The following is a 16,239-nucleotide window of genomic DNA, read 5'->3' as shown; positions in this document are numbered from 1 at the left end:
TATATGTGCCCAGTGTTAAAGATTAACATTGATTAGTTATACAGATCTAATAATATTGTTTTAAAACTCCAAGCGATTTAGAATAATATTTCCTAAAACTGTTTGAAGCACACTTACGATCACCACAACAAGCCTGTAAGATCATCAGAAAAACACTCATTTGGACCAATGTGCATGTATTTGAATCTCTCACAATCAGTAGCATGGGTTTTATCCGACACTTCAAATTAGAAAGCACAATTCTGTTAGCTATGTTCTTTGTACTGTCAGTGACAACATATACTTTCCATGATTTTTAAACAATGAAATAATGCCAAAAAGCATTATTATGTCAGGATTATTTTATCAAAGCACCGCATTGTCGTGTTTTTTCAAATAATAATCATCGAGTGGGGGACGAGTATTCTTGGAGGTTACGGAAAGGGGCGAGTGGTGACGAATGAACATTTAGCAATAGACATCATGAGTGCTAATCCATGCACTTGGAATACGATGATATATTTCAACAAAGAAAACATGTCAGACCTTTTGATAACATTTGTTGTTAATTACATCAAATACATACAGTATGAAGACCAATTGTAACCCTCTGTACACAAAAATCATGTTACCAGCAAAAAAACAAAACATTATTAGATGACAAATATAACCTCAAACATGAAGCATAGAGCAGGGAGTCAGTGAGTCAGTGACCCTATACAGCACAAACAAATCCCTATCAAGCATCTGCATTAGCACACAGAGCCCTTTAAATCAATCATTACTAGGTAATCAACAGTAGCTATTTTAATTCCCATCCTAAAATAATCACATCATAAAATACTGCTGAAATCATTGAGGTGTAATGGTCCTACAGAAATCACTTTTGGGTTCTTGTCAGGCACATAGCAGTTTTCTGGATAATAAATACATTCTGCAAAAACATATCTTGTTTGAGCATATATTATCCTACTCTATCAGATGTTGAATGACAAGTTCAGATTAAGGATGGAAGTTGGTTTACATGGAACATTTAGCAGTTTGCATGATATCATAAGTTGTTCACTGGTCATGCAGGGGGCATGGGTTCCCTCGATATCTGTTTATATTCCCTGAGTCCGAATCTTTCATCTTGCTGTTTTTCCCCACAGGGATTGTCTTAGTAAAATCACCAAGGTCTCATTCCCCTTCTTATTATTCACAGGGACTACATTTGAATGCTTTGTCAAAATTTATTTGTCTTTTCGTAGTCATCGCTAATTTTTGCAGACAACACAATAAAAACAAATTTAGAGTTATCACTCTTCCATTGATTAGCATTCACAAAATATCGGTCATTTCTGTGCATCATGTGTGATTCACTGTTATTCGAGATAAAGAAGCACTACCATGAAACTTGTAAGAGAGGTACACTGAAAATAATAGAAGAGTGCTCAGCCATTCAGAAAACGGCATTTATGTGCGAGATAATAAGAATGTACAGGTTTTTTTCTTAACACCCTTTACCTGGAAGCTTCTTGAGTCCCTGGATGATCTCCTTCCTCCGCTGCTGCATGGAGATGCGGTCCTCACACATCATCAGCCCAAACATCACCAGTGAGATGAACTGACTCGTGTATGCCTGGCCATGAGGAAGGGGGGATTTTTTTAAATATATACTTTCACATCACACTAAACACATGTTTTGATAGGTGTAAGTGTGTCTTAGTTTACTAACGCCAAATGCAGACCTATTCCATTTATGTGACAGTCGACTGGAAATAATTTAAATCCGGCTCCAGTGACTGAGGTTTACACCACTTTCAGAAATAGTCCACACTGTGACAGCAGGAAATACCAGAAAAAGGCTTCACAGATTGTACCCATGTCAGGAATTAAACCTTGGTCTTCAGTATGATGTGCGAACACTAGGCTGCCCCACCACCCGACTAATATTATGAGCAATGATCCATGTCATTAGGGTCAAATCACCCAATTGTTATGATATGGCTGAGATATTGCCAGTGTGATGCTGAATATTAACTCATTTAAATCAGCCAAATCAATGAGCCTGATATCCCATCAGTTTGGTGGCCACTTACACTCAACTCACATTACAAATAGGTTTCACGAGGTGGGAAGTAAAGGTGGGCATTGGAATAATAAACAATACTTTCACCACATTGAGACCCGTGAAAGTCCAGGGTAGAACAGACCTTCACCAGACATCACCAAGCCCGTATTAACAATACCATGATTCAATGCCAGTGCATCCTTACCTTTGTGCTGGCCACACCTATCTCAGGGCCTGCGTTGATGTGAACTCCACAGTGCGACTCGCGACAGATACTGCTGCCCACAACGTTGGTAATGCCGACAATGAGAGCCCCTCTCTGCTTGCAGTACCGTAAAGCGAGAAGGGTGTCTGCTGTCTCCCCAGACTGGCTGATGAAGAAGCAGACGTCATCCCTGAAGACTGGTGTGCTTCTGTCCAAGAAGTCGCTGGCTAGTTCCACCATCACTGGCAACTCTGTAAGCTCTTCTAGCAGCTGTCGTGTCTGATACCACACAGAAACAAATATTACAAGTCATTTGTGTCACTAACACTCGTACCTAAGTGGATCCTCACTGTTATGGACGTCCACTATCCCAAGTTCCATTTCACAAACTGATCTAAGCTGCTATTCATGGTCACAGGGAAGAATGGACAGCGACTGTCAGAGCTAGGATCACTTTGTGGAACTGGAAGTGATGTTAACAGAATTATCAAGTCCTTCGTAACAATTCTACTGGCTACTAAGGTAGTTGAAACAGTTTATACATACAAAGTTTTCATTTCCTACATTTCATAAGTACTGAAGACATAATAAAGTTATATTACCAGAGCAGGTCATTTGTGGCCTGAGACATCTGCTAAAACTTGTGAAGCAAAACAGACTAAGCACAAATCATCAACTTCCGCAGCAAAAAGTACTGACAGCATAAATATTTATATTCCTCATGACTGCAATACCACTGTTTTGTTTCCATAGATACTAAACTAAAAGAGGTTGACTCACTGCAACAGCACTATGGAAGCTGGTTCCACAGGCAATGAAGAGCAGACGGCGACATCTCCGGATCTCACCCATGTAGTCCTTGATGCCACCAAGGACGACGTGTTCTGCATCAAAGCTGACTCGACCTCTCATCGTGTTGACTACAGACTCTGGCTGTTCAAAGATCTCCTTTTGCATGAAGGAGCTGAAACTACCTGCAAGATGTAAAGGGAGAATAGTGTTAAACAGTGATCAAATTTCAGTTGTACTGACTTCCCAATATTTCCTAAGAACCTCCAATACCAGTGATTTGAGCATGTTCCAGTTACGTGGATATGTGCACTAAATAAATATCATACAATAATGATACTAATGACATGCAAGTGGACTAAGTTGGTGGTTAAGTGTTTGCTCATCAGGCCAGAGGTCTGGGATTGATTCCCAACATGGGTCCAATATATAAAACCTAAATCATGTCACCTGCTCAGAGACTTTCATTTGATATTGACTTAAACTGCTGAAAACAACATTCCCTCACTAAGATGGGGCTTCTAATAAAGTTAGGATGTTAAGTAAAAAACATTCTCATCATCTGCTTTCAGCACTCTTTTCAAGCATAATGACGTAAACAATTACCAGCTGAGGTTACTACACTGATAGATTTAAACTAACTAAGCTTTGGCTATGGACCAGTGGTCTGTGACCGCTCTCCTTACCCTTCATGATCTCTTGGATCTCCATCTTGAGGGTGATCACCTCACGGACTGTGGAGTCATCAATGCTGCGAGATATACGATGGATGGAGAGGCTCCCATTCTGGACGGCTGCAACATCGTCATCTTCCATGAAGATCACTTGGTTGGTGTGCTCGATGATGGCACTGAAAATTCAGGATAACTAATGTCATGCAGGAGAGTTTAAATGTAAATATACTCTCTGTCTGGTGTCTAGTTGATTGTAGTGTACTACACTGTCATGACCCATGCTCAGTTCAACTTGATGAAGAAAGTATTGAATATGGTGATACATAAACCAGTGTTAAAGTATGGGTGTTCAAGATCTCTTTTGGAAGGAGCTCTTACAAAACTGTAAAAGTTTAGACACAATAACATACAATTATTTTCATTCTCAGTGCTCAAGACTAATACCACACTCCAATCGCTGAAAGTCAAGACAAAATATTCCTAGTCAGGATTTGTCTCCAGCAACACACGCTTATCATGAACTTTACCTAAAAGGATTCACTGACATTTTATCTCATTTAATTGATCAGTATTCAATCAGTGAATGGTCTGGTCCTGACTTGGTTAAATACAGGTCAGCATCATATAGCCTCCAATATGAATCAACAAATCAAAATGTCTGCATCAGTCCCAGGAACTACATCCAACAACTACATCCCAGAACTTTGAGGCCCCATTATTACCTGGCATCAGAGGCAAAGAAGTATTCCACCTCCTTGTTTGGTCCTACGGGGTGAAACTCAGTTTGATCCTCATTACGATGTGTTGTCCCCACAAAACCTCGATGATCACCTTAAACAGACAGCCAGAGGGTTAGAATCATTTCAAGAACTAATACCTTTGTTTGATTTTCTGTTACCAATGAAAACAAATCCATTTTTTTTAAACATAGTCTCTCCTGTGTTGCATGTGTTATTGAGGTGTTCTGTCATTTGGACATAAGAATACCAAGAATTGCTTGTATCCCATGATGCATCGTAAGATTGGGGTGGGGAGGGGCGGTCAAGGAGGTGTTTCCTATCGCCACCATGCAATGCCAGCAATCCTTGTATCTATGTACAAACTGACAAAATCAACAAAATAACTTTTATTTTCCCCTCCAAAGCACAACAACCATCCACGCATCAACCAGATGCAGTACTGCTTGTTACTCCAGACACAAACATTGTGGAAAATGAAAATAGTGTTAGTATGACATGTTAGGAAAGCAGCCATCTTGTCAATGCCTCATGCTATATTCTTGTAGATGAAAGCTAAGCAAATGTCACACACAGTAAACAAGCAAAACCTACAATGATCATTACACATGTGAATTACATTAATGAAAGATCTATCAATTAAATTTTTCTTTACCAAAAAAAATCACTTTAAAAAAACAATTAAATTAATATCAAGGTTAATTTTGGAGTACATCGGCTTGAAAAACATGAACAGTTATAGCACTTGGCACCAAACCAATCATACTTTCATTGGGGAGTTCTTCATATCCACAAGCCCTCGCTGACCCACCTGTTCAGATTAAAACAGCGCCATCTGTTAAAATCCCTCATTAACATATTCTGCACCTCTTATTATCAACACATTTTGAGCCGATTTTCCATTATATTAGCTAATGAATTTAAATCCTGAGTTTTGAGTTTTATAAGTAAAGTGAAAAAGCCATGCTCTGAGCTGTATAAGACAGGTTACAGCAGAGAAGATGCTAGAATTGTGTACCTTCCGTAGACGTCAATTCTTTACAACCTGCATGCGTAAGATGGAGGAAGATATGGTTAGTTAACAAATGAGGTGCAAGCTGTATGGAGACTACTAGTCTAACCTGGAAAAGACATGGATCTTAATGTGCAGCAATCAAACAAAATAAAAAGAATAAAATCAAATTAAAATCCTGGAAAATAACACGAAACTACATCATACAGCCATGTAGCAGGTCATGTGTAGTGAAGCTGACAGCAACTAATGCCCAAGGTCAAAGATAATACAACATTATTCAATTAGAAAAACAAGATCAATGGATGTGAGCTTCTTTAGTGTGAATAACACCAAGTTTCAGGGCATTCACAATGAGGAAGTTGACATCCATAAATCTTGCTGTCTTACGCATTCCATTTCTAAATGCCCTTCAAAGATTTGAATGGTATACAATGGTAATTTCATATAATCAGTATCAAGTTTCCTTCAATTCATTAAAATTTGACAAACAAAATCTTCCCATAATCATAATTAGATGACGAAGTATATTTATGGTTCAAATGACCTAGAGCCATCTTCGTAGGACTCCACCCAAAACTGATAAAAGACATGCATTTCAAGGTTTAAATCATGTTGCAGTATATTTGGTTATAAAAATATTATACGTCCTGTAATTACTGCATCATTAAAATAAAAACTACACAGAAACTCATGTGATGTTTCCTTTCAAAACTGACTTTGAAATCATCATAAAAGCTGAAATGACATTCTCCCACATTGTTACCTCCCCTGTATCATGACTAGGAAAACAACTGTAATGTTCTGTAAGAGACGTAAGAAGTAAGTGCCACAAAGACATATTAAAAGATATCTGCTGTATCAGCTCCATTTTAGGCCTCACATAGTGTCCTAAGCACATTCTTGTTCCATAGTCTCAACATAATCATCACAATCTAGCTAACCATACTGACACCTTAGTTTGTCTCCTTGGCCTTGGAAAATATAATCAAAAGTCGACCTATCACCTTTAGTAGTCACACTGAAGACCCATATTCCATTACCCACATGGCCACAATGTTTGACAGTCATTTCCTGCACATCCCCTCCCTCCCACCCCCAAATGATATTGCTGGTATAATTCTAAATAAAAACTCATCCACTGACTAAGTCTAGAGAGAGGAGAGTCCTCTATTTGAGAACGCTACACTACTTCACTTTTCAAATGAACCAACTATTCTGATGATTATCATGATTAAATGATTATCATGATGATGATAAGGATGTATTTTCCTACCAATTATGAGCAAAGTAGGTTCCAAAAGAGGTCACACCAAACATTTAAGCAACATATGTCAGTCTGTTTATTCCATCAGCCTTTGTAGAATACATGCACTCTAAACAACAAAACATTACATGAAGTCTAAAAAAATATATCAGTGTGAAATGGGTACACACAATTTCATGCAGTTATTCAGAAAACACACCATGTCACGACTTAAAAACAACCATAGATAAATCTACTTAATGCTCTTCTCCAAATTAAGCATTTTACCTTTTACATCAAAGCTGGCTGAGTTATAACAAAATTAAAGAATATTTGTACATTTTCATTTTGTCACCCACATTAAATCTGAAAACACTCATCTTCAGATGAGATAGACTCAACCAAAAGGGAAATTTGGGATAGTTTTGGTATTCTTGATTTTGACCATAAAATTCCACCAGTTTCTTTGATAATCCATTACTAACAATGAAAAAACAGCATGTGCTAAATTACGCTCAGAAGTAACACTCAATGGACTCTCATTGTGGTGAAAAATCAAGGCAATATTTATATGGGGATGGCAACAGGAAAATTGGTTTTCAGCTGAAAACGTAATATTATGTCATCAAATAGGGGTTCAGATGAATCACAAAATTGATCAATTTGAATTAAAATCAGCAGAAATCTGTGGATCAGTGGAAAATTGCCATCCCTGATTTGTAGGAAGTGAATGTATATCTGATTGGTCATCCCTCCTCTGTTCAGCTTCTATACAAAGCAGTGTATCAGATACAGATCACTTGGACACATCACTGGTACTATGTCTTTGAAAACTACTCTCACTTCAGGTTGACCAATGATTCTATTTAAGAAAAAGTCAAGAAATGCATGGGCAAGGTTTGGCTACATAATTTGTCCATTTTAATCTATGTTGTTGGTATTTTTTGCATTAAAAGTGCTGAAAAGACAAGATTACTCCAGTGAGGTGAAAGTGAATATCATAGTTTCAAGCTTTTGGTAGTCCTATACCATTTAACGCCAGTCCAATTTCATAATAGACTACCTGTGAATGAAACACAGATTTACCTCTTGAACAAAACACGTCCATGTGGAGACCTTGCAGCTAATCAGCAAAGAGAATATATTTACATACCAACACCGCCACAATAGAGCATGTTGTCATGGAAACGACAGCCTGGACCAGCCAAACCCATGGTTGATAATACGAACATCAATCCATGCTGTGGATCATCCTGGTTTCACATTGCAGCATCCAAACATATTCACGAGGCAGGTATGTGAGAAGTAAAAAGTTTATTTCTCACCTTTGCTGTACAGGATCGGGATGTGATCAGTTGTCAGTTTAGCCCGACTCTTTACACCAATTAAAAGTGGACTTCCTCGTCTAAAATACAAAATCGGTTACTGTGACAAATGATTATGCAATGAATGACACAAATAATAGATAAAGGTTGGTTTCTAAGAATGTGTTAAAAACAGTATTACCGACACAGCATGACAGTCTGGGGTATTGAGGCAGTCTACCTACATATTCAGCATGAATTATGGTAATTTGATTCTCACTAATGTGGCCTCCTCACCTCGGTGAATTAACCATGTGACAAAGATTTCAATTATCACATGGTTTAGCCTTTTGAGGTTTTTTTAAGGTGTTATATCATTGTATGCAAAGGTATCATGTTTCTCCAGTTGAAGAGACATTTCCAGGTTGGGTGGGTTTAGTTTTACAAGCTCTCACATATATTCTGGCTTATGTCTGTACATACTCAAGCCTGGACCAGACAATCCAGTGATCAACAGCATGAGCATTGATCCACACAATTGGGATACAATGACATGTGTCAACCAAGTCAGCGAGTTTTACCACCTGATCCCATTAGTCACCTCTTGCAACAAGCATGGGTTTTGAAGATCTGGGCCCGCTTGCACAGAGCAATCTTAGTTACAATCGATCCTAGGCCCCTACAATCAACTTTACAATCACCATACAATTGCTATAATCCACTTGCACAAACACGATCTTAAGACAGCATGAATTTAAGATAGCAATCTTAACTAAGATCGAACTCTTCAACGTTGGAGGTACAAATTTCTTAAACTCGACTCCTGTCTATAGTTGTCTTCAAGTGCGCATAGCATGCAGGGCAAATAAAACGTGGAACTGGTTACTGCACGCAAATGACACCCCTTCCCTAATTGCACCTTGCAGATTTTTCATGAAAACAAAACAAAACCCCCCAAAACCCCAACCCACAAATCTTTGAAGAAAATGATAACGTTGAAGAAAGAAGCGATAACGTGGAAGGTAACATGTATTATCACTCGTACCTCAGGGGTTATTCTCTAACTTTTCTACATTCTAATTTTTTTATGAACTAGACGTGATACTGCAACCACAGAAATATCATGTTTTATGCAAGTAATGAAATGCAAACAAATACGTTAACACATTGGGTCTTGATTTATAGACATAATAATCATGAAATTAAAAGATAGCACATAAATAAAATTAGATTATTTCAATGATAAACTAAGACAAAATCATTAACCGAAAAGAAACACGTGGAGATCTGTTCTGTCACAACAAAACATGCATTGTATTTAGGCATTGAGGATTTTACGGCAAGGGCATAATATGCAAAGGGAAACCACTCCCATCTTGCGTAAAAACTAAGATTAGCTGCCCTTGAGTTATTGAAAAGGTCATGGCCACTGCTAATCGCATGCAGACACCTTTCGTTACTATCCTTTCCTTGTTTATCAAAAGGGCATGGTGTTCGTACTTTTTCCAACACTGAATCGGGTGAGAATTGTACTCTATGATATCGACTCGATATTTCTGTTGTTCACTACCGCTAATAACGATATTTCTGACGTTAAATCAATGTTGCATTCTCCGTGTCGCTGAAGTGTCGAGGCAAATCATACAGTTTTATGCAATGTGAAAGCAATCCCCAAACGTAAAGCTAATTATTTGCGTGAAATTGACACCAATGTGGACGCCATTTTGCTACTGACTACAATGATCTTAGCTCCTTACAATTGCTTCCGACCAATTGTAAGTTTTGATTGTAACTTACAATGATCTTAGCCTACAATTGCTTTGTGCTAGTGGATGGCGATTGTAGCTGAAGCCTAAGATCGCGATCTTAAGGATTTACAATAATTGTATCTCTAAGATTGTTTTGTGCAAGTGGGCCCTGGTCTAACCTGGATCTTTATGAATCTTTCTAGATTCGGTCTCTGCACTGAGATGGACTCAACCTTCCCCACTAAGCCCTTCAGTAATTTCTTTGGAAGCACTGGCATTTATTTAGCACAGGTGTGCATGGGTACGTAATTTTTTAAAATGCATGCATGCATAATACATAAGCAACTACAAAACTTCAACGGCAGATCCTCGTCAAGATTCGATCTAGATCTGCCCACAGGCAGCTATTGTTCATAATGACACATGCATTAAGCCTCTTGTGATAGGTGTCTGTAAACATACTACTCAAGATGATGAAAGATTTATGATTGCATTGATCTCGAGGTAACTAGGACCTACCTTGTCGTAACGATCTCTCCTGGGAAATGTGTGCTAGTCATGGCCAGGGCAAAGGCTCCCTCCTGAAAAACATGAAGGCAATATTATTAGCAGATTTGGTACATTCCCTGTACCGGTGTACAGTAAAATACTTTTATAACAAACTACAAGGGACCACTGAAATTAGTTCATTATATCCGTAGTTCGCAATTCACGAAATCACGCCATTAATTAGTGTTACCTGGGATGCGTGGGGATTGCAAATCAGTTCGCTATAGCCATTAAGTACATTATAGAAAATTCGTTATTCACGACTTTTTTTATGTGATAATATACTTAGGTTAACTGGGGACTTTTAAAACAGTTCGCTATAGCCGTCAGTTCGTTATATCCATGTTCATTTATTAAAGCATTCTCCTGTATTTCCACAGACTAGGAGACAGAGGAGTCAAATTTTTGATAAGCTGCTTCTAAAAAAGGTTCATCCTAGAACGACATATCAGTCTGAAGGGAAGTATCACGCTTTTGGTCATTCCCAGTGGATAATTTCAGTTCAGAAAAGTTTTGTTTTGTTTGTTTAACACAAACTAAGCAATGATGACATGTATTAACCAAGTCAGCAGCCTGAACAATAGATGCCGTTAGTTCACTCTTGTTTTTCATGCTAAGAGGAAAACATTAGAGTGCACTCAACAGATACTGATGAGACAGTTTTGTATGTCATGAATAACACTAATGTCCTTAATTAAAACTGAGTGGTATATTTACTCAGATGCTTGTGACAAATTAAACTTCCTTTGTCTGTCTCCATTTTGGAGACGCAGGTTTCCACTTTGTTGTAAATGTTCGAGTTTAAAGAATGAATAAACTCAAGTTTTTGGTACTCTTTTTATCACTGTATAAGAATGACTTCTGGTTAGTCATAAACGGAACACCATTCTTTTTTTTAAAAAACTGGGGTTAATTAATACTAAGCACTTAAAAGTTGCTAAAAAGCTGTCACTAGAGCCCTGCAGTGACGTCTTACAAGGAACATCATTTCGCTGATTTCTCGATGTCACCAAAGACATGCCGAACTGTTGTGTTGCCGTCAATTGCTCCTTGGGGTCGAGTGATGGTGTCACTATGCACAGATTTCCACCAGACCCCGTAGTTTGTGCTTAAATTGGTTGTTTGTGTGTGCGAAGCGAGCGTTGTGGAAGCTTGTGGTATATACTATATCGGATGGTTCGCCCCCTACCACGCTTCCAGGAAAGAGAATGGAGTTAAAGTTTCATTGAGTCTATAAAATCAAGACTGCTTACTACACATTGTTGACCAAAAGGATTTTGCATGGATATAACGCTTTCTTCCTCGGAAACGAGGTTGTGGTCGAAGTGACAATATTATTGTAAGTAATATTATATTGACCCCCGCCTCGCTTCCAAGAGTGAAATTGTTATGCTATAAGCAATGTCACATACAATCCTAGTGTCCATCAATAAAATACATGTTTTACTACCAGTGAAAAGTAATTTTGATTTTGTAAGTCGGTGAGAACAAACTTAAACAGCATTTATCCTCAGACATGCGCCTCCATTTTTGAAAATTGTAAAGTCACGGGCTAAAGTCTGTTAGAATTATTGAGATTATGGTTTGTTTTCATCAAGTTAGAAAATCAAAACTACCTTTAACTATGATTACACGATGCCATTTTAGAAATAATCATAGCTTTCGGCCGTGGGAGCCGTGCCAATTCACACATATCAGAGGGGTACACAAAGTACGCAGTCTAGACTACCAGTTGTCCGACTTTCATTTTTTGTGGATGTCGCGGTAGTTGAGCCCTGGGCTAGGCGGCTGACTTTGTGTGCTAGCGATTAGGTGCCTGACTCTGAGGGTGCGGGGACTCAACCAAAAAAAACCTAGAATTTGTACTTTACTGAGAAAGTGTAATCCCAAATATGACATATGTTACTTTTTACTAGTAGTTAAATATGTATTTGAATCATGCCCAAAAAGATTTTGCATGACACAACTTGTAACATAACGACTTCTTCCACGAAAGCAAAGGTAAAAAGATTAAGTAATATTATATTGACATCCTCGCTTCCAAGAGTGAAATTGTTATGTTATAAGCAATGTCACGCAAAATCCTATTGTCCATCAATAAAATACATATTTTACTACCAGTAGAAAGTAATTTGGACTTTGTAAGAGAAAACAGACTTAAATAGCATTCATCCTCTGACAGGGCGCCGCCATTTTTGAAAATCGTGAAGTCACGAACTAAAGTTCATTTGGATTTTTAAGATTATGGCTTGTTTTCAGCAAGAAAATCACTGACTTACAAAATCAAAACTACTTCTTAGCAGTAGTTAAATACGTCTTTGAATCATGACCAAAAGGAGTTTGCATGACACAACCTGTAACATAACATAAGCGAGATCGGGGGTCGAAGTGACAAAACTGGGCGATAAATTTCTTCACTTGCTAAATTTACTTCATTTGTAATGTTCACTCAAAAGTATGTAGACACTTGTCAATATACGTCTTTATATTTGGTCTCATAATCCTAATTACTTTATAATCATCCTTGTATGCATTTTGAAACTTAATAAAAGGAAGCGATCTGCGAATATATAACAAGAATGTAATACCTAGACATTTTATAGCTCGCCTTTATGAATCATAATTCCCACGCACGCCCTACTATATACCGTCTGTATCATTACACTTCACAACGAAAACAATGATTCTGTTTAAAGCTATGACAACTTGCAAACAAAATGCAAATAATTAAATTAAATCAAATTAAAGTTAAGGGTGCAATGTCAGGCTATTACCTTGTTCGAGGAATGAAAGAAGGGTGTTGTTTTTACATAGACACAGACACGACAAAGTGTATTCAGTAAAGATTAGTAAATGTACATACATTAACACTACCTTTTTAACAAATCTTCATTTAAATCCGCATAAAAGTAATTAATCAATCAGCGTGTTATCGGTTAATCCTTTGATCAATCCAGACACAATAAATGCCAAATGGGGACCTTTGTCGGGTAATCTAAGTGGCGTTACCACTAATTATACCTGTTATAAATTCATTAACTGAGCATCAAGTGAATGATGACAAATAACGTGTAGGTTTATACCACCTAACACGGACTACAACCTAGCGACACCAAGTGATTTTGACAGAATTATCTATAAAAACAAGGTTTGTAACTCGAAAACTAGGCAAAGCAGGAGACAAAACTAAATGATTGTAGACTGTGAGAACATGTAGCTTTTATTTTCCACAACAGCTGTCGCAATTTCAGGTTTGTACAAGCCTGTAAACGAAATAGTTTACCCCTGAAATGTAGATAAATTCTGCATAGACCCTCATATCTATACCTACTATTACGTCACGGAGACGTGCCGCTCTGATTGGTTGAAATTTCGTTTGTGGCTGAGAATTGTGCACTGTTGTCAAAAAAAGTCGATTTAAGATAATTAAAGATCGAAATGAGCAGTTTTAATGACAGGGTTTCATTTATAAGGATATCAATGAGTCATTTATGCATTTGCACCCCCTAGAGTATATATGATCTTTAATTAGAAGAAGCTCTCCAAATTCACAAAAGCTTTGACAATGCCAAATGGCAGTTTTTCAGAGATAGCCTTCTAACATACTGTTTCACTGTTTAACACGTATTTCCAATTCATACAGGCAATATCAACTCTAAGCAGACCATTTTCTGTTCAGTCCATTTAAATGCTGTCACCATCTTTTCACGAAATGTTGGGAAAAGAAATTCATTTAACCACAGAGTTGTTAAAGAATGAAGAGTCTCAAACTGCTGGACTTGTGCATTTATTCAAAGGTAATTTATCTGTTATCACTCACTGAATAATTTCTGCTCCATTTGAGTGAGATCGGATAAAATTCCTTGCCTTGAAATCCATCTATTTTTATACTTTATCTAGATTTTAATGTTAATGTGATACAAACAAGCATCATATGTGCGTAATTACTTATGGTGAAACATAGACAGACAGGAGAGCTCAACATTGAATGAAGTACGTAAGACTTCCTCAATCCTTCCTCATTCAATCTGAAGACTGCGCTGTGCAGATAATCTTGAATCAGTGCCACACGTGATACATGAGACTGGTGACCAGGAAGTAACACAGTATAATCACAAAGTGTAGGTACCCCTCCTTCCCCTCTAGTCCCCCCCCCCCCCCCCCATTTGATCCTTAATCTACCCCCCACCCCACCCCTTTCTTCTCTTGAGTGCTATATCTGAACAATGGAGTGGTATAACATGTATGAACAAGAATCTAGTATATTAGTGTACTAACCCTGCTTCAAGGTACATTAGTGCAGGATGACATCACACGTATGCACCAGGTCTAAGTCAGGAAATTGTCTTCAAGAAAGAGTAACTTTTAGAGTTCTACACACACAAAGATATCCTATCACAAAACAAGTAATGTGTGCTGGAAAAATATGCTGTTTAAGTCCTTCTGTTGAATGTATATTTGGTACATTGGGAGTATATCCTAGGTGTATATAAGGGATGTATAAAGTCTATGGGATATATCCAAAGGATTTTGCAAATGCTGCTTATTTATATTTTGGAAAAAATAACTATCATGTGGCAAAAGTAAAAGTAAAAACTGAATGAAATAAAAAAAAATCATTTTATTACAATATGTGTTTCATTAAGCATAAGCATCCTGTAACATGATATGATTACTGAGGAAAACAAGCCATTGATGTATTGCCAAACAAAATTAATATTTCTAAACTTCAAATTGATCAACAACTAAAAAAGTGACTATAGCAAGAAGTTTGGCAACACATGCCGATCACAAGTTTCCCTTTGAAGCCATGTGAGATATTTGTACAAGTAGCCGTCTGGGGACTGGTCAAACAACATCCAAGTCCCGAGGACTTGATGTCTCTTTCTTAACCAATCACATCCCAGTTTATCTCAAGACAAATTTGTTTTGCTGATCATGGTGCAATATTGGTCTGCTTGTCTATCTCCACACATAATATCACTTAAAGAACATACTTCCTCTGTTCGTAAGTTAAATACGCAACAAACGCGGAAGAACTTAGAAAATCTTGTCCCTTCATTTGTAAATATTATCGTCTGTAACTTTTTCTAACTTCTCCAACGAGAACAGTTTTTAAGTCTGTATCTGTTCCTCCATATTTCTAAAATCTGTCACTAACATTCGGAAATACGATTTTGTATCAGTGATAGCAACGTCAGGTTTGCATGTTGACCATGAGGCTCAAATAGAAGCAGGGATTCTCCACTTCCTGATACATGTACATATACAGTTCCATGTCCTGTTTCTAGAGCCCAGAACAACCATTGCCTTACACAAAGCATGGTTTTAATGCAACCTTCAACACTAAGATCTACACAAACCTGAGCATTTCAAGGGTCCTTACTCTTTCTACATAATGAAACACTGTAGAATACTTTTACAAAATCTGTAATTATGAAACCTGTTCGGCACAGTGAATATTTGTGTGCATCTTAGGGATACAATACATACATTTGTCAGTTATCATTTTGCATAACTGCATGTTCTGGGTGTTTCTTTCTGTGCCAAGTAAAACCTTAACAGAGACAATCACACAAATTTTATTTCAAACAAATTAATTTTGAAAGTTGCAATTTGCAAAACCAGATATATAAATCATAAGTTACACTGTTGGCAATGCTTCGTGCAAGTTTCATCAAGTTTTCATCAACTGTAAGTAATTAAACTAGAATTTTTCAAGCCAGAAACTGGCTTTACACGTCACATAATACAAGGACTATATAGACAATGGTTAAGATTGTTATAATGATTCATCTAGTCGCAAGAATGGTATCAATAAATAGATTAAGTAACCATGACTTAAGGCTATAAGGTCAACACTCACCACTATTCAACCAAAATGAAACCAAAACACAAAGCAAGTAAAACTGTAATCATGGCAGTCTTTGTCAAGTAATGTGA

At 37.5% G+C, this 16,239-nt stretch overlaps 1 protein-coding gene across 7 annotated transcripts in view; it reads right to left on the bottom strand.

The window, feature by feature from the left end:
- LOC137285192 (glutamine--fructose-6-phosphate aminotransferase [isomerizing] 1-like) overlaps positions 1-16,239 on the bottom strand; it is a 68,821-nt gene that overhangs the window by 20,391 nt on the left and 32,191 nt on the right. For 3 of the 7 annotated variants that reach the window (XM_067817438.1, XM_067817440.1, XM_067817439.1), the window contains exons 7-15: positions 10,267-10,328; positions 8,021-8,100; positions 5,456-5,482; positions 5,204-5,248; positions 4,423-4,531; positions 3,713-3,876; positions 3,018-3,211; positions 2,238-2,516; positions 1,486-1,600 (exon numbers count right to left, since the gene is read on the bottom strand). In XM_067817438.1, coding sequence (XP_067673539.1) covers positions 1,486-1,600; positions 2,238-2,516; positions 3,018-3,211; positions 3,713-3,876; positions 4,423-4,531; positions 5,204-5,248; positions 5,456-5,482; positions 8,021-8,100; positions 10,267-10,328 — 1,075 coding nt within the window. The remainder of the gene's footprint in view (positions 1-1,485; positions 1,601-2,237; positions 2,517-3,017; positions 3,212-3,712; positions 3,877-4,422; positions 4,532-5,203; positions 5,249-5,455; positions 5,483-8,020; positions 8,101-10,266; positions 10,329-16,239) is intronic. The other 4 variants (XM_067817441.1, XM_067817442.1, XM_067817443.1 and 1 more) reach the window with 2 other exon arrangements.

Source organism: Haliotis asinina, chromosome 5 (assembly GCF_037392515.1).
Source record: "Haliotis asinina isolate JCU_RB_2024 chromosome 5, JCU_Hal_asi_v2, whole genome shotgun sequence".
NCBI classification, from domain to species: domain Eukaryota; kingdom Metazoa; phylum Mollusca; class Gastropoda; order Lepetellida; family Haliotidae; genus Haliotis; species Haliotis asinina.
Note: the sequence above shows the minus strand (reverse complement) of the source record. Positions and strands in the feature narration are given on the sequence as shown.